Source organism: Pelecanus crispus, chromosome 1 (assembly GCF_030463565.1).
Source record: "Pelecanus crispus isolate bPelCri1 chromosome 1, bPelCri1.pri, whole genome shotgun sequence".
Lineage (NCBI taxonomy): Eukaryota > Metazoa > Chordata > Aves > Pelecaniformes > Pelecanidae > Pelecanus > Pelecanus crispus.
In genome coordinates, this window is record NC_134643.1 from 54215771 (window position 1) to 54236475 (window position 20705).

Sequence of the window (20705 nt, forward strand, 5' to 3'; positions counted from 1 at the left end):
AAAGTGAAGGAACAGAATACCAAAGGCATTTTTGACCTGTTTCATGAACCCCATGCCTTTCTTGTGAATTAGAAGATAATCATGCATACACTTACAGAATCTACTTTTCCTTATGCCAACTTTACAGAGAGAACTTCAGCCATAAAATATAAAGTTTCATCCTACCTTCTCATGTGACTACAAAAGCATTCATGGAGGTTACACCAAAGAAACAGGAGCAGAGGGAAAAGGGGAAAATAGTTTAATCAGGTAAAGGAGTCACCGTGTTGTATCACTGTAAAGAGTATTATAAAATCTAAGGATGAATTTTAGGCTTTTCACAATGCCCTTCAGCCTTGTGATGAAAAGATTATTTGATGAGCTACGAAATTGCACACCCTATCTGCTGCATTCTCCAGAAAATGGAAACACTGACAATATGCAGGTCCAATGTTTGTGAGAGAGCACAATAAAAGTTTGGAAGTGTTATGCCTGAGATTGTTATTGTTCTGCTTCCTCTACAACTTCAAAGACTGTTAATACATATTCTTAAAATAAACTGGTGAACTAGGCAGACTTCTTTCTTAATTTCATGTATAAACACCATGATTGATTTGAAAGCATCAGCCCTAACTGAGTGCTAGATGTAGCTATCATCCCTTGCACACCCTCTACGTGACTAAACAATATGAACACAGGGATATCATAGAATCATAGAATTGTTTAGGTTGGAAAAGACCTTTAAGATCATCCAGTCCAACCATTAACATATCATGTAGAGCCTTTACTGTAGCACTTGCAACAGTATCAAGAGCACTTAATTGACAGCTGGGATCTTAGAGACACCAACAATAATTTTTTAGATGTAGTTCATCTTCTCTCACATCCCACTCCAATGACACATCTGGCATAAAAGGCATCACTCTTTACAGTGGCCTCCAAGTGGTTGTTTCTAATAAACCTGTCTCCAGCTTGAAGATTTCTATCTTCTTACAAAAAAACTCCCTTCCCACAATTTCAGTGGGAATACTGCAAATCTAGCAGTAAGTACATTGTAAATGTTTCTCTCGTAAATCTGTCATCATGTCAAATTTCCACTATCCTAATTTAAGAGTAGTTTTCAAGGTAACAACTGCTTTTGCTTGAGAGTTTGGGAACACAAAGGTGCTTTCTTGGAAGATATCTTTGCACACGTGACACAAACTATCTGAATAATAATAATAATAACGATTCAACTACATTCACCAATATGAAGCCATTTTGTATTGGAATAAAAACATAGCTCAGTTGATTTTTTCACAGTAGAACATTCAAAACCTACCAATCAAAACCTGAATGTTTAGAAATAAATTTGATTTTTACATATTCCACTGGAGAAGAATCGATTTTCTTGAAAGAGAGCAATTATTTATGAGAATTTTACACATTGTCAAGAATTATGTCAAATCAAGAGATTAAGATATAGGACATCTATTTATGAAAAAAAAAAATTTTTGAAGTATGAAGGGAGAAAAACTGAACATAATTTAAGCTTCCAGTCTTGGTATCAAACTAAGGCTGAGTCATAAAATCACTTTGAAGACAGCTGTAATGATATAAATTGTTACTGTGTACCAGCTGTTCTCTGAGAGTATTCTGTTAAGAGATTGCCCCTTCTAAATATAAATTATGGTATCCAGTGAAAACCTGAACTACCTGAAGTGGTAATTTCCCTTCCACTAAGGGAAAATAAGGTTTTACACAACCTCTTCTAGATACGAAAGAGGATACATAGACCTTGTTTATGAAACATAGACAATGTTTTCATTACCTAGTTTAATGGCAAATTTGCTTCTTGTCTAAAAGACTGTAGATGATGGAAAAAGTGTAAGAGATGAAAACTGATTTGACTGAAAATAAGAGTATGTATTGAAATTCTGTAAAATACCCCTCTGCTCTAAAGTATTAATACAAGTGTACACTAGAAATAAGCTCTGCAGGCAGAAATGCTTCAACACCATCTTGTTTAATGGCTGCATACCTGCATGCCTACAGAAAATCCACAAAAATCACTTTATTGTAACTTAAAACAAATACTTTCTCATCAAGTTCTCTCATTAGTATTTAACATTGCAGCTGAATCATGATAAGAGGAGAAAGGAACAGGTGATATGAGAGGTCAGCAGAAAGGAATAAAACCAAACCTACTCAAAGGGTCCTGAGATGTGACCACACTGCATTCACAACAACTACAGTGCACTGTACAGACCAAGATAGCTTTAAAAAAAACCCTACATAGTTACAGAAATCTTTCAATATCATTGCAGTGCATAGAATAGGCTGTGAAACTTTCTCCAAACCCCAAACCAAATTAGCCTATGCTATGCTGTATTTAATACCAGTTACCAAGCTAGAGGCAGTTTAAAGATGGCACAATTGCCAGTTGTGTAGAAATATTCTCTAGAATTTAAGTAGAATATTTGGGCTGCTAAGGAAGACTAAAGGAGTTAGTTTTTGCCTCAATTTGCCTAGCTTGCTCAGATACCTTTAAAAATACCAGCCATTACATTTTTTAATTTAAAAATCCACAAGAACAATGTTACAAATTACTAAAAGCAACCTATTTCTCTTAATGGAAGACTGTCTAACTAAAGCAAATCATAATGCAGAAGAGAACTCTGTAGTCTGAAGTAAAAACTGCTATACTGTGACTCAGGAGTTACTCCTAGCCTTTTCAGTAGTTTACCAGGTGACTTCAGAAAATCAGTTTAGTATTAGTTTGCCTGAATTTCTTTGGCTGCGATAATACTAGTCCTTCTAAAGGGCTTTAAGGCCTGCTAATGAAAACAGCACTATATGAGAGCTAAGTATTATCATCATCTTTTAAGATGCTTATCAGACTTCACCATAAATCCTGAATTTTTCAGAAGTCCTTTAAAAATGCTTATACTGTGCTTTCATGCTTCTCTACTAAAGTCTGTACGAATCTTTTTTAACATGAAAGGAACTGAATATATGAGAAAATAAATTTAACTACGGAGTATACAAAGTGTCATTATATATATATATATATTAAATTGAAAAATTAGAGAATGTTTTATAAAGCCCTTTGGCTATAATAATGACGTGCTGCTACTAGGCACACATATTTCAAAAGAAAATGTGAAGTTTCATGATTATGGTTTAACTCTAATGGAATGATTTTAAAAGATTTAAAAGTTTTAAATGATTAAATATTATTTTGCAAGACATGAATTTTCACAAAATATGATACAATGAATTTAAATGAGAGGCAGATGGTACCTAGTATTCTTACAACTGAAAAGACTGTTATGTCAGACAATCTACTGTTTTGTTCTATTTAAGACAAACAGGCTCTCTAGGGTACTTGAAAACCATTTTTTACTGGAAGGGGAGCTAGAAATACAGTGTTCATTTAAAAGTTTATTTATTGTGCTTGCAGCAACCACAGAGAAAAGTATGGAGAAAAATTGTATCAGGAGTCTGCAATGTTGTCGTGATTGCCAAGTTCAATTAAATACCTGACCCTTTTATGATCTCTTCCAGAGCAACCCATTTAGCTCTTACGACTTCTGTTCATCATCAAATTTTTGTAATAAAAACTGTATCCATCTTCTTTAATGGTGGCAATGAAATCCTCCTGAAAATCCCCAAGTTATCACAGCAGATATGACGTTATTTCAGAAGCCACGGCCAGCTTGCTAACAAGCTATGACAAAGCTGACCACTGACAAGACAGCTTTCTAAAAAACAAAGCAATATTTATTTAGAAAAGACATTTTGAAGAAACTATCTTATAACATTATAAATCCCTTCTATACATGTCTAGGTAGCTAGGCAGTCATTGAGCTTATTGCCTAGAGCCTGATATGATTTAAGGTCACCTGAGTGACCTAAAGAATTTAATTCCATATGAAAAATCACATCACTTGAGATTTTATATCCACTTCGGTTACAAGAGCTAAACTTAGAAAATACAAGAGTCAAGACACTATGAACTCATCAGTGAAACTTCCATCTAAAATGATGTTATTGACCTTCCCACTGTACAGCTCCAGCTTCCCAAGCAGGGTATCAACCCTGTGCCATGCAGTCTTCCCTCATTGCTCCAAATTATGATTCCAATTCATATCATCTGCCTCCTCCCCTCTCCTACACATTTAATCCTCCCAGAAAATTACTCAATCCCTATACTTTCAAAGACTTCTTATCTGACATCATTACCAATGAAAGCATACTAAGCACCAAATGCTGCACAGCTGTGTAATGTGATTAGTCTAACTCCGAATGCAACTGTAAGCCTAATATCATCATGCAATGTCATGCAAAAATAGAAGTTCAGGCCTGAGATGCAGTCTTACTTGTCAATATAATTTTTGTCTATTTAGTGCATTTTGTCTATTACAGTGCTCTCTCTCAGGACTAACTAGTCCTCACATGGGTCTACAGATGAATTGCTTCTAGTTCCTGAATTGTTGGTTTTATCTTCACATGTTCATTGTACAATACAGAAATATTATAAAATAGGGACAATACTGACCTTTGTAAGATGGTATAAGAAATAATTAATACAAATACATGTTTAAGAACTAGATATTGTTATACTACTACTACTATCATTAATGTTAAATATTATAAAAACAAGCTCTTTCTTTACTGAGCACCATCTGTTTGTCTTTGTATTTGCCCTGGTTTCAGCTGGGATAGAGTTAATTTTCTTCCTAGTAGCAGGCATAGTGCTGTGTTTTGGATTTAGTAGGAGAAGAATGTTGATAACACGCTGATGTTTTTAGTTGTTGCTGAGTACTGCTTATGCTAGTCAAGGACTTTTCAGCTTCCCATGCTCTGCCAGGTGCACAAGAAACTAGGAGGGAGCACAGCCAGGATAATTGATCCAAACTGACCAAAGGGCTATTCCATACCATATGACGTCATGCTCAGTATATAAACTGGGGGGGGTTGGCCGGGGAGCAGCAATCGCTGCTCGGGAACTGTCCGGCTATCGGTCGGCGGATGGTGAGCAATTGCATTGTGCATCACTTGCTTTGTATATTGTTATTACCATTATTATTATATTGTTATTATTATTATTTTACTTTATTTTATTTCAATTATTAAACTGTTCTTATCTCAACCCAGGAGTGTTTCTCACTCTTACTCCTCCGATTCTCTCCCCCATCCCATCAGGGTAGGGGGAGTGAGCAAGCGGCTGCGTGGTGCTTAGTTGCTGGCTGGGTCTAAACCACGACAGTATTGAGGGAAAAAGGACATTTATATTAACTGAGAGTGATTGCTTATTATTTCCAGATCTTTGTTTTCTGGGTTTCCTGGACTAATTTTTTTCTTATTCCAATAGTGGCTAAAACTTTACAGAGAAGATGCTTGTGTTGTACTAAAAAATGTCATTTGTATTAACTACCATCCATTAACTTCAGTTCCAAGAGGAAAACGTGACATCGATGGAGGAATACCATCATTAAAGGCTGCACAAAGGAACCTGGGATGGGGTCACTGCATCTAGTCCTTCACAAGAACAGGCACTGGTGCTGCAGAACATCAGTACTGAAGAGTTCGGAGACCATCCACAGACATGCCATGAACTACAGGTCCCAAAACAGCTCCTCAACACAATTTAAGACATACAGTATAAAACCCAGAGCTTATACTGCAGTAAATTGGCAGGAGAGATCAAGAATACTTCAGACATCCTTGGATCTTTCATCCCCACAGAATTCTTTGGGTGAAAATACCCAGAGGATCCTCTGATATACCTAACATTCATGAAGCTGTTTTAATAGTTCCTGACTAATCCATATAGAGTTAACATCTGCCACTTTTCAATATCATATTAATTATTTCCAGAGTGTCACATTTCTCACAGATAGCATGAATGACTACAAAATAATGATTTTGTGTAATTCTGCTTCTGAAAACACATAAAATGGTGATAAACTGCCATTAACTTTGACATGTGAAGCCTTGTGCAAAGCCTACTGAAGTCAATGAATATATGATACTGCCTTAGAACAAATTTAAGGACTGTAGTTCTTAACATAACCATTTGCTTCAATGTTTTTACATTTTAGTGCTAATACTTTTTATTATGATTAAAATTTGTAGCTTTAATGAATAGCTAGTAAATAAAATAGATTGTCAAAGTATTTTTAGAAGCAACTCGTTTTTTCCTAGCAATAGACAATTATAACTGCCAGAATTCTCTGGCATTTTTCAGCAACGGATATGTAGTAATTTAACTCTTTATTTTGGAAGCCTAGTATTATATTAAGCTACACTTTTCTATTCTGTTCACACTACTAATATGTAGAGTTTTAACAGGATGCAAACCTTCTGTTTATTTATTACATTTGCTTATGTCACATTGCAAAGACACACAAGCCTCTAAAAAGCAAACCATATAATGAAACAGTTCAGAAATAGAATGCATACCTGTACATGGTTTAAATGCAGTTTATTAAGCTTTCAAATATTGAAAACTAAAGAAAGCCATAAATCCAGTTTTGTTTGGTACTTACATTTTTTTTTTCAATGTGGTCTGCAAGTGATTAGTCAGTGCTCTCACCTGCAGTACCTGTGTTAATATTTCTCATTAGCTATCAGGAGCATAAACCAGATTTGTTCAGTCTGCACGTAGAAGGGGCTAATAATATGATAAAAAACTAAGAGCACTAATTTTGCTGTCAATTCTATATCCTTGCAATTACCTCTTAAATAAGCTGCACTTCTCTTATGTTAATTAGTGATGTTTCAAAAAATCAAATTGTGGAAAAACATTTTTTTTTTCCCCAAGAAAAAGCAATGTATTTTGACATTTTTTCTAGAGAAAGACCAGGTTTATATATAATTATGTATATGGGTAACTTCATTCATTCGAGCTGACCAGCTAGTTTCAACTTACATGTGTGCGAGCAAAGTCACCTGTATATGGAACTGTTACATGGACTGATGTCTCTCCAAAGGCTATCTTCCCCTGATCCTAAAATAGCCACAGGTCTGGATTTTCAGTTTTAGACATACCCCCCACCCTCTCCATAAAGAAGAGACAGTTTATACAAGCAGAAAACAAAATCATCAGGTACTTAGCAAAAGGGGTGTTTTCAAATAATAAATTGCCTTTGTACACAGTTCTTTGGTAGCAAAGACATGTTGAACAGCGACATGGCTTTTTCATACTCCCACCCAGCCCAGCTATGTAAGAAAAGCTTGTAGAGAGCCCCTGTCATGGTGTTTTAATATTTTGGGGACTGCAAAATGCTCTCTGTTACACTACAGACCACTGGGGTTCATAGCTGATGGAAGACAAGGAAAGGAAAAAATGGAACCTTCAATCCCATCATCTCTCCCTCCAGGGTACCAGAACTGTGCACTCAAACAAGTGAGCTAAAAGCATCAGAATTCCTTATCTACATGTGCAGGAAAGTTAGACTCCATTAGTTTATGCTAAATTCACATTTTATTTTCTTCACTGCTAAAAGGAATAAAAAAAGGAATAAAAGTTTCCAATTTTCCTTTCACTGTACATAAGAATCTTCTTAAAATACCTCCTTATTGAGACAATTTTTACTGAAAATGAAGTAAATAAGATCTGCTATTACAGCCCTGTGGAAAATATTCATAAACAAATAAATAAAACTGCATTACAAAAATTCCTTCAAAAATTAATGTAAGATATCAATTAAAGCCATGAAAGGCAATGTTAGTGTAAGAATTTCAACTACTCTCATTGTATAAACTCAAAAACCCCAAATCTTTTTAATATATCATTTCTCTGGTTTTCATATTACAGCATCTGATCTGAAGAGTACTTAATCTAATTAATATATTTAAGAACAAGCTAAGAATGTAACATGGTTATTTCTGATCTTCCACATATTTCAACATACTCTACCAATGAAATTTTGCTGTAGATTAAACAGAGGTAGAAGATTCACTTCAAACAATTTGATATTTTCAATTTGTAGCAAAACAAATTAGACTGATAAATTTTGTTGAAGTATTGGGTCTACTGTCCACTTTCTGTTTAATCCAAGAGGAGGAGCAGTTAAGTGCCTCTTTACCTAACGATAGGTGAAATGTGAAAACTACCAAGAGGACTCCTGAAAAATATCCCGCCCAGGAATACTGCTTCACAGAGCTACACATTTTTTGGGCAAGACTCAATTTGTATGCAGAGAAAGTGAACCTCTAACAAGAGTTTGTGATTGTCTGCACATCTCTATGTTACGCATATTCTCTGTGTGTCTCCCACCAAGTCACACCACTTCTCGGTGCTTCAGTTTTCTCCCTGGTAACCTCTCCTATGAGAACAGAGCTAATGAAGCTTCACGTCCTCAGATGCGTGCCCTTGGTTCTCTGACCTCATCCAATGCAACAGCTCCAGCTCCATATTTCCTAGGAGACACCCTCAATACAAAACAGTACAGGTTTTGTCTAGTCCAGGGGAGTTTATTCACTTTATGCTTTGTAAAGTGTGATGGGCAATGCTTTCCTTACATGGGCACTCGAGATCGGGAGCTCTGCACAGCACTGACTGCATTCAGGCTAGGAGAGAGAGGAAGAAAGCAGCAGCCACATCCCAGTCCTGGTATTTTACTGGTTGCTTAGGCAACCCAGCTCCACTGCGATGAAACAAAACATGGAAAAAGTAATCTCACTGAATGGGAATCCACTTAATTCAGAATCAGTAACCAGTTTATGAAGTGGGGCATTTTTACATAAGATCAGAAAAACTGTCTGTTTTTAATGTGTCCTTTATGCCAACAAAATTGGAAAAGAACTGGCATCAACAACTTCTATTATTTCAAAAATGCATCTAATCATTAAGGAAGCTGAATTTTAAATTCACTGTTCAGACAAAAATACTCATTGATACTTTGCAACATCTTCATTATAAGCAAAGCATTAAAACATTCTGGATTAATTTCTGTGATATATATGCAAGATTTATGGAAACCATTCTCTTATTAATTTCACAGGAAGTTTTATGTCAGTCAGACATAATGGATAAGCTCTTCCTGAGCTGAATTACCCAGCTGATGCCCTGAACAGCAAAGCATAGGCTTTATAAAATCAGTGCAATCTAAACACTAGTACTATTGTACCAAATCAAGATAATCATAGCACAGTTCTGGTACCACCTTTCATTTTGCTCATGTGGTTCTGGTGATGTCTCACCCCACAAAAAAAAAAAAAAATCCAGTAATCTATAGTTGCACTATTTAAATATGCATTAGTAATGGAATAAAGAATATTAATTGTAGCATTAGTATTACTTCCCCCATAGTATTCTAAAAATAGTATTTACAATAAAGCTAGCCCTAATTTTAGCAATCATTCTATAGCAGTATCTTAAAGAGTGTAGTCTTCCTAGATACTCTGAATTTCTTTTGAACAAATTAATATAATTTGATACAGAAGGAAATGTAGTCAGGGTATGTTAGGCTAGAAGGACAATACGAGCAATTGAAGAGTTGACACGGGTTCACAGCCAAGAGCTCAGTATTTAGCATATTCAACTGAATTAGAAAAATAGCAGCTGCACGGTCATTCCTTGTGTTTTAGAAAGGGAGGGGCTCCATCTAAAGACCAGATGATCAGTGATAAAGATGTTAGGAAAACAGTGATTAATTCCCAGCAACTATGTCTTAGAATAAGTAATTTTCAAAATATCAAACACAGAAGAATAATCTAAATCACAGCAATGAGGCAAACATTAAAGTAGATACTGAAGATGCTAACAGCTCTTCTTTACATAGCTTAGTTTAAATGTAAAATTCTAAGAATCAGCATTTAACCCAGTTTCTCAACTACATGCTATAAATACAAACTTCATTTTTTTATGTACAATTTCCACTAATAAGAAATCTGACAATAAATGTCACCTACTATAGCGGTTGCATTTCATATTTTATGCTTAGTGTCTCTTTAAAGATTAAACAATTATTAGTTTACTGGTGTGTCACAGCTTAGCTTACAGTCATACATACACCTCTACTGTTGGATATATGCCTTTCTTGCTCTTTTCATTTGATATAAATGCTCAAGAAGTCTAGATCCATATTTCAGCTTTTAAGAGAAATGGAATTAATACTTCTGTATTATTTTATTTTAAAATATGGTTGCTGTGAGAACCTTATCTTTGGCTGCTTTATAAAATGAATTGGATTCACTTCTCCATTTTTCAGGCTTTCCTCTAGTATTTTACTGTCAGCTTTAAAAAAACAAAAGCAGAACAATCATCTTCTTTAAACAGCACCTTCATTTCTCAGCATCACAAACTGAAAGGCGTATATCACTTGCTTTCACAATGCTGTACTATCTGTACACAGAAATGTATGCAATAATTCATTATCCTTGCAAAATGCACAGAAATAAATTAATGATTAGAAGAACAGTCATTCATACAACTGCTTTGATCCAAACATCATGAAACACATTTTAACTACCACTAACAGGCAGCTACCTCTGAAGAACACAATAGAAACTATTCAGCAGCATCAGATATTTTTCTACCATAAAAATTAAAAATATACTCCCCTTGCTTAGCATTTTAGATAGACAAGCTATTGTGACCTATATGGGTGAAACTGTGATCAACTTCTGAATGATGCATGAGCAAGGAGAGAATTAAGATCAGTCACAGCTGAAGTCCTTTTGCTCTTGTTTGTTTTTCATAAAACATTGAAGTTCTGTGTTGGAAATGCTGGGGAAACAGGGCTTGTCTATGCAGGAGCATGTACAAGTACTTGTTTAACTTAGAAAAATCTTTCTCTGCATTGAGTTTATAGATATTTTAATTATGGAGGTACTTAATGTTGTTTTTTCAATCTAAGTCACATTTGACAAAGAACGTGCCATTTATTATGTGAATTAGTTCTGATTATTATGCTGATAATACCAAATTAGATCTGTATGTTTCTGTTCTTTAATCAAGTAAGCATTACTTACATTGACTCAGTTTGCATAAAGCACATATCAAATGTTAGATCACAAAATGTTATGCAAAATTTCAAAAAAAAAAAGTCCACTGGTAACCCTCAACTGAGTACTTTAGACAGCAAAACAATTTAAACTGGTAAGACTATTGCAATGTTAAGGAGTTTGAAGAAAGGTTTATATTAGATTGTTATCATAAACTGACTCAAATATTTCAAACACAATAATGAATCCTTTGATTAAAAATATTTTTAGAAACTAATATTTACATCAAGAGATTATAAGAAATCTTGCTTACACTGAAGGAAATGTCTCTGTAACTAAATTAACACTGACAGTTGTTTCATAAGGGCATGATGTTTTACTGATATTTCCCTGAAGAAAGCTCAGTTTCATGGTAATATAGCAAAAATAGGTCAAAACTTGAAAGATGAGGATATTCTACTGCAACTTTTTAATGCAGGGAAAGATCAAATTTCCACCTGCAATTTTTGTGTTCATTTAATCTTCCCTGTAATAAATTACAGTACAATTGGCAGTGATTAGAGTACATTGCAATTTTCTTTTTAAAGATGCAAAAGGAGCTTCATGAACACAGCAACATTTTGAGTATCAATTTAAATTCCTTGGAGTGAATTTTTACCATCTGGGAAATGCTTCACACTTAACTTATTTTCAGTAACTCTTTGCAAAATATCAGGGCAGCACAGTTTTCACCAAATCTTTCTTTATCACAATTCTATAATTCCAATATGCTATCTAATTATAAAAAAAAAAAAAAAGCCGAATCACACTTGAATGGTAATTGGGACAACTTTTGCATCTGTTTTGGTTATTCAGGCTTTGAGCTTCAAACAGATTTAGTAAACACCTCATTGGAAAGGTACATTTTTATTGTTAACCACACTTTTCAAAAGAGCCTTCACACTTACCGTGCATTTCTGGGTCCAGACAGAAGTTAAGTCACCAAAAGATAATCCCGTAAGAGAATATTCTATATCCTTTAGTTTCCCAAACATTATGCCACATACCATTAAACAATGCAAACACCTTTCAAATTTTAGATAAGCATCTTCTATACTATTACACTTCCTCATACATGGTATTTTAAGGCATGTAGAAGTACATCCAGTTTTCTCATTCCAGAAATCTGGACACTCAAAAAAAGAACGTCAGATTAATTTCCAATGTTTAATATATTTATTCTCAACTGTACTTTAGATTTTATATCATCAAACAAATTCACTAGTGTTTTATGCAGACAAAAGCGCCAATGAAAAAAAACCATGTCCTCCCAACCTCAAGCCAGGAAGGGATTGTGGGATGGTAGGATTTGTACTAAATCTGGGAAGGTTGTGAATAGAAGGGTGGCAAAATGAATAGCTTCAAAGATCCATTTTAGCCACTGATGAAACCCTTTTTGTATCCTGGACAACTCTAGAACAGTCTCCAGCATGATTCACAGATCCTATCCTTAGTGATAACGTGCCCTGCCTTCACTTTAAATGAAAGCTCCTTATAATCCGTACTAACGTAGGAAGATATGATTGACCCTGAATGCCTCAGCAACAGAGATGATGACATAACACTTCATTGCAATGATCTCATAATATTTCAGAATTCAAAGTTACACAGAAAATTAGAAAGAAAGTGTTCTGAAAACCAGATAGTAGTAATGTGAGTATAGCTTCGATGGTCTGAACTAGATGTCTCTTTCAAATAGAACATAATTCTACATTTTCTATTTATATACTGCTCTGAATCTACTCAGGGCCAGACTGTGTACTGCTCCTGATCTTCTGTGTATGTGTGAAAGCCTGCCATAAGACCTTACACCAGCTAGCAAGACAGCTGTACAAGAACAGCAGACAGCAACTCTCCCTGAACTCTTTTCATGCTAGGGACTGAAGACATAAACCAATCCTCTTTTCTTTTGGCATGTTATACATTACATATCCGAGAATACCAGGCAAGGAGGTAACAGGCCTACATTTTTTTGCATACACTTGCACTCTTAAGAAAGGGTCAAAAATACTGGAAATGGAACAGATTTTTCTAACACCCCCATGCTTTTCTAATAACCACCTATCCAGCAGGAGTCAAGTAAACTTATTCATTGGCATAACATGCAATAGATAACAGACCCTCCCCTTTCTCTTATTTCCCAGAGCAGATTGTGCCCAACTGAGACAGATGATCTTCGATGCACCTCCGTCAGAAGAGCTTGTGACTATGTGCCACAATTTAGCCTGTAATGTTTTCTGAATGCTAAGTGCTAAACTTAAAATTAGGAATTACATATTATTCTATTTTTAAAAATGATATTTTTCCTGAGCAGAGATTGACTGCACATCTGAGGAAGCCACAGAGAATGAGTTATTTCATCTATGGGCAGAAATAATTTTGCTTCTGGCATATACTTCAAAGCAATTTTTAGAATCTGAAACAGAAATAAGTGATGTACTGTGCTAAAATGCCCCAAATTGATCTCTAGTCTTAGAAAAAAGGAAGCATGCGGATTTAAGTGATTTTTTAGAACACAGAATAATCCCAGGTCTTGTCAGTTAAGTGTGGCAGTCCAATTCAAATCTGTTTTAAAACACTGTTCAGACCTATCATGCACACGTTCTACTTTAGTATTATAGATTTAGTTCAGAATGATATCCCACTGGTTTTGAACTAATGTATTTGCCTCCAGTGTTTTAGAAAGAAAAAGCTCTTCCACACTAGTAATTTTTAATGTGTTGGAGTCTGATTCTATCTGAAATCTGCTAAACTCACTATGAATATATCCACTAACACCAATAAGCTTTGGATCAGGTCCTTAGAGAATTTTAACTGGTAATCAACATTTTAAACACATTTTCTTACTGAACTGCATATATTGTCAGTATCAAATATTCTATGACATGTTCTGAAGATAGTCATAGCCATAGATATCTTACCAAATATTTTAGTTTGCAAAATATATTTGCACATATTGGTCTATACAGTGACTTCAAAGAATAATATAGAATATATAACTATAGCATGTAATGAAAATTCCTTTATAAAAAGACTAATCTGTTCTCCAGGTTATGAATGAATGAGTCGTAGCATGCAGAACAATTTGCTATATCCATTAAAAAACAGTAGCAATTTATTTTACCTGTCTTGTCAGATATCATAACTGTATTTATTTGGTTTTACAGAAAAGGATAATTTAGGTCTTTTTCACATAATTTTGTGCTCTTTTTGGTGCAAAATGTTAATTCATCTAACAAAAGATTCATGAGATGTAGTTGTTGGTTTCTGTCACGCTTTCCTGGCAAAAGGTCTCTCAGCTCCAGAAAAGGATGTATGGATGAAACTAGAGAACATATGAACTTACAAGACCAGGAATTTGAGGTATTAATTGGTGATGCGGAAAACAGAGGTTTAAAACCCTGCTCAGCCCAGGTACTTGAAAGAAGGATTTTATAGCATAGATAAGTAACCTAACCACCAAGCTGTTGACTGTTTGCTTTCTCTTTCTCTTCTCTTTCCTTTTTTTAAACTATCTCATTTTTCTTGTTCTCTTCCTCACACAGTTTTGACAGAATATAAAATACTTTTAAATTTCTCATCAGATTTAGTATAATCGTATCACTGACATTTACTTAAGGGAACCACTGGACCTACTGCCATATCTTTAGTTTATTTCAAGCTTAGCTTTCAAGTTCCAGGGAATAAATGAGCGGTATAATGAATGCTAAGAAACACATTTCTATTAGATGAAAAATTATTTGCTCAGAAATATATTTTCTTTTTTTTTTTTTTTTCATGTCTCATCAGTGTTACTAATCAGTGTTATCCCTGGGTTATCAGATTTAGGACTAAAACGACTAATAGCTGTGACATATAGTTGATGTCCTTTTACTACTTTGTGTATTTTTTCCCCTAATACTACTTTAATGACAGTATTTAGTAATCAGTTCTTTAAACTTAATTTGCTTACAGATAGGATGCTAATCATATAAGATCTGTCATCTGTGGTGTTGAGGCAGAATTTAATTATACACAGACTGATGGGTGGGTTTTTCTTTGGTTGAAATTATTGTAGTTCAGTATCAGTATATAAATATGGTATTTAGTAGCATGAGTGGTCTTATTGGTTGTGACACAAAAGAACAGAGTGGAAGGAAAGTGCATATCCAATAACCAAGCACAGTTTGTAAGCTGACAAGCTTTGTTCCTAAGAAGAATGCATATAGCTCCCATAAAAAGAAATAAAGCTTTCATAAGGAGAACGCAACACAATATCTAATTATAATGAGACATTAAAAAATTCTTCAAGACATAATAATCTGTGATTATTTAATTCCCAAAAGGTGGAGGAAGGACACAACTATATGATACTTTCTAAAGTAATTGTGCTGATTATTTATGTAGCTGATATAAGTATTTTAGGCAATGCAATATCATCCATGGAGTAGTAATAGGTAGAGTAGTCTAGACCAAAATATGTTACACTATTAAACTCAAAGAGTGTCATTTAAAAATCTAAAAAACTAAAATACGCATTAAGAGTGTATATGTCATCAAGATTCCAGGTAAGCACCATCATGAGATATTCTTGCTTTGATATTATTCTATGTACTACATCTTGTGATAGTGGTTTGCTTTCACTGCTGGAGAAAAATTATTTCCCCATGGCTACTGTTGCTATAGGTGATGTTTCAATTGCTGCTATACTGTGGAATAATGTTCTTGAGAGAAAGAATATATCAGTTCAGAATTTTCTGAAATCCTGAAATAATCATAAGTCTGATTATTTCCTGAAATAATGGTAAGTCTCATTACGACACTTGATTGGAACTTGAAAAAGGTCTGTTCCAAAATTTTTCTTCAAAATTAAGCAAGGCACTTAGTACTTTGGTGCTGCTCACCTTATCTTTAATTGAAATTAGTGATATTTCCATCTCCCCATCCTTTTTCAAAGTATAGCTACACGATAAGGGGCAACATATCACTTGAGCATCAATGCTCTTGTAGTAACTGGCCATGACTATATTCTTAGCACTCCTACGTGGATGGTAAGGAAAGGTACTCCAGCTCTATTTCACTGCAGGTAGATTAATTCACATTTGCTGTAGAATGAAAGCATGAAGATACAGCAGATGAGGACCAGATACTTCTTAAACAGCCAAAACTTAGCTGCCTGCCTAAATTGTCTGAGTACTTCTGAGTAAGTGATACACTGTCCAAGAACTTCCCCTGACAACATGTAGACACACCATGCAGGCAGATATGGGCTGTCAGTTCCACTGACTTGGAATGAAATCATTGGGGGTTTTTTGCCCATAGGAATTATTAGAGTATGGTAAGCTCTGAAGGGGAGTACATCACTCAGAAGGGGAAAGAAAAGACGGACAGACCATATATCATTTTACAATATGAAAAAAAACCATCATGATGAATATTTATTATTCTGTGGTCATGATACAAAACTACCTCCTAAGCTACAAAAAAAAGCTTGGGATTGTATAGTCAATGCAGTCCATGTTGCTCAAGAGAAATAATGTATGTTTTTACCTTTGTGAAAAATGCATGGTGATACCAGGAAAAACAGTCTTCCCTGTTCCCTGAACCTGTATTTTTAGCAGTATTTTTCTTTTTTATTTTGTTATCCGATGTCTTTATCTATCTTTAGATACCTTCTACAGGAGGAGGGAGAAAAGGGCAATTATAAGTATCATCTCACTTTTTCAGAGGGATGTGAGAGAGCTAGTAAGCAGGTAGGGTTATTCTAATTGCTTGAATAAACAGGAAGTGATTCAAATAATTGAATATTTATGGTTTTAACAATTGGCTTTCCTAGAATTTGTCTCAGAAAAGCAAAACAATAAGCTTGGTTTTACAAAACCTGTATCTCATAGTCAGGCTTTCTGATATTCAACATGGTAAAAGGGGCAATTAGAGCTTTTTCTATAGTTGAAATATTCAGAATCTCTCCTTTCTCACTGCTTTCATTCTTCTGATTCTTTTGTGGTTAATAGGAGCTGATTTATACTGAAGGCTTACAGGTGCATCTACATTAGTGTTTTAGTTTAGCTGGGAAATCTCCTGACGGTTCCCATTTATTGTGTTTTGGTTCACATTCTGGAGCAATCTCAGAGCGCGTGAACTGTATTCCTTCTGGCTGAAATTAAATGGGAAGATGGGCTTCAAAGTGAGTGCTATACCTTTGTTGACTTTTTTTTTTTTGTTGTTAAGAAAATACACGATTTATTCTTTCAACATTTTTAAGGTGTCACTAAACATTCTAAAACAGTATTTTAAGATCCAGCAAGTCTATGATATATAGGATTCATTTGAAGGATACCTGGTTTTTACTTTTGCCTTAGTAATAAGAATATTAAACTGCCTTTTAGTGGCCTGTTGCATAGGTAAGTGTAGATTTTTCATAATTTTAACCCATTTATCAGAAAGAAAAATGCCTGACAACCCCACTGTCCTGCTATGGGAAACACCAACACTAGTAACAAAAAAGTAAATTAACTTTTAATCATTTGTTATTGAATGCTTTCTATTGAAATATTGAATTGTTATTGAATTATAGTATTGGTTTATAGTATTCTATGGAATCCAGTGAACATTAAAACTGAATAAACCTTCATCTACCTCTCTCCTGATCTAGCTCATGTCAGCTAAGCATAACAGTAACAAGACAGCTCTCAAGCATGAATCTCTCTCTCTCTCTGATACCCTGATAGCTTGATAAATGAAAAGCTGCTAAGGGAACATTATATTTGAAGAAAAACTTTAAATGTAAATTTAGAAAAGCAACTATACTGGGCCCCAGAGAATTCAACTAAATTGAATTTAAACTAAACTACCTTTTAATTAAAACAGTGCTAAAAACACTATAATGAAATTATTTTTTGTGTGTGTTTGGGTTTTCACATATAACTTGAGATTTTGTGTGGAGATTCTTCTTTCTTGACAAGTAAGAATCTTGCAAACAATTGTGCAAGGACATACTTCTCTACAGTCACTTAAAGTCTGACTGATACCAGAAGCATGGATCTTATTATCAAAGCTACAAGCTATCCAATACATTAAAAAAGAGACTGCAGATAGTGTTACAAATTATTGATCATCAGAAGTGTGACACACAGTCCTTGATAAGACTATGTAGAAATCTATGTTTGATTTTTTTGATGACATGAGGTGTGTGTTGCCTCTACTGTTGCCAATATGGATTCTGGGGAAGGAGGATTATAGAGAATCCTGCCATTCCTATGAGGTATGTCTGGAGACAGCAATTCTTAAATATTTTCTTAAAAAAAAAAAATCCTTAGGAGATGAGTAATATTATTCCTTGTGACTTGTACAAGATCCCAGAGTTGTTCTTAACAAGGTACTTAAGCATGACTTAAATATTAAGAAATAACATACATAAATAATGCTGCTACAAAGTCTTCAATACTTTCATTCTTGTAAATGTGCAAACAGTAAATAACCACCAATGAACTCTACAAAACATCAACAAAAGTGGGAATAAGACTTTTTTTTCAAATGATTTAACAAAGAGCTTCTCTTGGTATAAGAAAAATATCCATAACTAGAAAAAAAAAGCCACGATCCAAAAGACAATGATTCTATGTCTCAGAAATTAAGAATCTTAGTTCTATGAACAGTGCTGCTGAAATGCAGAAAATTGGCATCAGCTGGTGTCACAATCTGCTAGGTGCAAGTCACACAAATGAAAGCTCTAGAACATAAACAATGGACCCACTTTTCAGCCTTCTGAATTTTTAAATGATTGGAAACAAAAGGTGCAATCCCCTCATGGGGATTAGATATTTAGTTATGTGTGGAATGCCTTCCAATAGTATCTTGTGGGTACAAAAAATTATACATGGTTCAATGGAGAATGGTTAAATCCATAGAACATAAAGCTACTAAGGTTACATAATATGTAGGAAACATTCAGGAGGACCTTGGCCTTAGGAGGACTTGGGGCTGCAAATAGTTGAAGGCTGTAATGACATTCTGAAGAGGTGTCACTATGCATTTTTTTTGCACTTACACATTTCCCAAAGGCATTCATATTTGGTCATTGTCAAATATGATACAGGGTAAATAAAACTTTACTCTTACTCAGGCCAACCTTTCTAATGCTTTTAATTTTATGTCATTCTGTTTTTGTTTAACTTATGAGAATTTATTAATTTGGGTCTCTGAAAGTTCTGACATATTTTCAGAGTACAGCTTTGTATCTTCCCTAGACATCCCCATCTGCCCCTATCTTCTTCATCTGAATAAGTCCAAACTTTCAGTGAATCCTCTGCATAACTCTGAGAAGATAATGAGTCTCTCACTATGTAAAAATTAGAAATGGAAAAACAAAATCCTTTCAACTTATACAACTTTACAATTAGAGCTGTGTTACAACTAGAAATATGAAATGAGCACTCATATACAGAACTCGTACAACCAAGTCCAAAATTAGGTATAACATACAGTGTTTCTAAGGATTTTCAGAGAAACCTCTTGACAGTTTCCATGTGTATTCTTTGTTATATACTAAATTTGTGCAATTATTTATTTCTACCAAAGCGTAGAAATGCTCTGAAAGCAAGGAATATTTTTATTTTTTCAAACTTGCCAGTGTCTTTTTGAATTCTCATCCAATTAGAAACTACCAAACTAGCTACTGTACAGAAGTTATTGAATAACATAGGAAAAAACAGACATAAATATTTCGGCTTTGTTTATAGTAAGATCTATTCAGTCATTCTGAAACCATTCATGAAAATGCTTCAGATTTATTGACTAATTCCTGCTGAGAAAAAGGGTTTTTGAGGCTAGAATCAAAGTTCTGGAAAGTCATGGCATCATCTCCATTTTCGACAAACTGATAGCAGATATTCCAGAATGAGGGAGATCTGCGTTCAATTTTCTCCTTTCACTAAATGGCACCAAACTTTCATTTTCCACAAGAATACTACCACCTGCAATATACTCTGATATGTGTGTCTCTTACATTGTTCAACTAGAGCTGGTTATAAAATACCTAGTTAATTAGCTAATGAGTAAGACTGACTCTACCCTAGTTGTTGAATATTCACCAAAGGTACAGAAGGCTTGTTTTCCCACCCATATAGACCACTTTTTTTATACAGCGTGGAACAGCATAAAAAGAGAGATTTATTACAGCAAATGATACAATTGGATAGCAAGTAACAGCAAATAGAAAAAGATGTAGTTGAGTTACATGCACAGAGAGTAAGAAAGAGAAATAAAAATTGTCTTCTATTTTAGAATGGTCTTAGGAGAAAAGAGATAAAATTCTTTGTTACTGGTTGGTATGTAATACAGAGATCTGGGGGTTTTTTTGACCGGAGTCACTAAGTATGCTCGAAGGACTAAAAGTTCTTTCAAAAAAACAGGCACGTTTTTGCCATTTCCTTCAGTTCTAATCATCTCACATAGTGCTCAAATATAGCTGTTGAGCAGAAAGCTTTCTAAAAGATACAAACATTCTGGTAAGGAGGAGAAGCAGAAAAGCGATTAAATATGAATAAGAGGACATGATAACAAGAAAAGAAAAATAGATTGAAATGTAAGATAGAATATTCTAAATAATGTTACAATCAGTTTAAATGCATTCACAGAGTGAGAGAAAACTGTACCACAAGCAATACTGTGAGGAACTAAAGACTGAAACATCCTAGTGCTCTTTTCTCATAGCCCTCATCTTGTAATGGCAATTCTTCTGACTGATGAAGTTTTCATGAGCATCCCTC

At 34.6% G+C, this 20705-nt stretch overlaps 1 protein-coding gene across 3 annotated transcripts in view; it reads right to left on the reverse strand.

Moving 5' to 3' along the window:
* ANKS1B (ankyrin repeat and sterile alpha motif domain containing 1B) overlaps positions 1-20705 on the reverse strand; it is a 446177-nt gene that overhangs the window by 243625 nt on the left and 181847 nt on the right. The window contains exon 13 of one of the 3 annotated variants that reach the window (XM_075728085.1): positions 4385-4405. The exons of the other annotated variants lie outside the window; for them this stretch is intronic. Coding sequence (XP_075584200.1) covers positions 4385-4405 — 21 coding nt within the window. The remainder of the gene's footprint in view (positions 1-4384; positions 4406-20705) is intronic. 3 annotated transcript variants of the gene reach the window in all.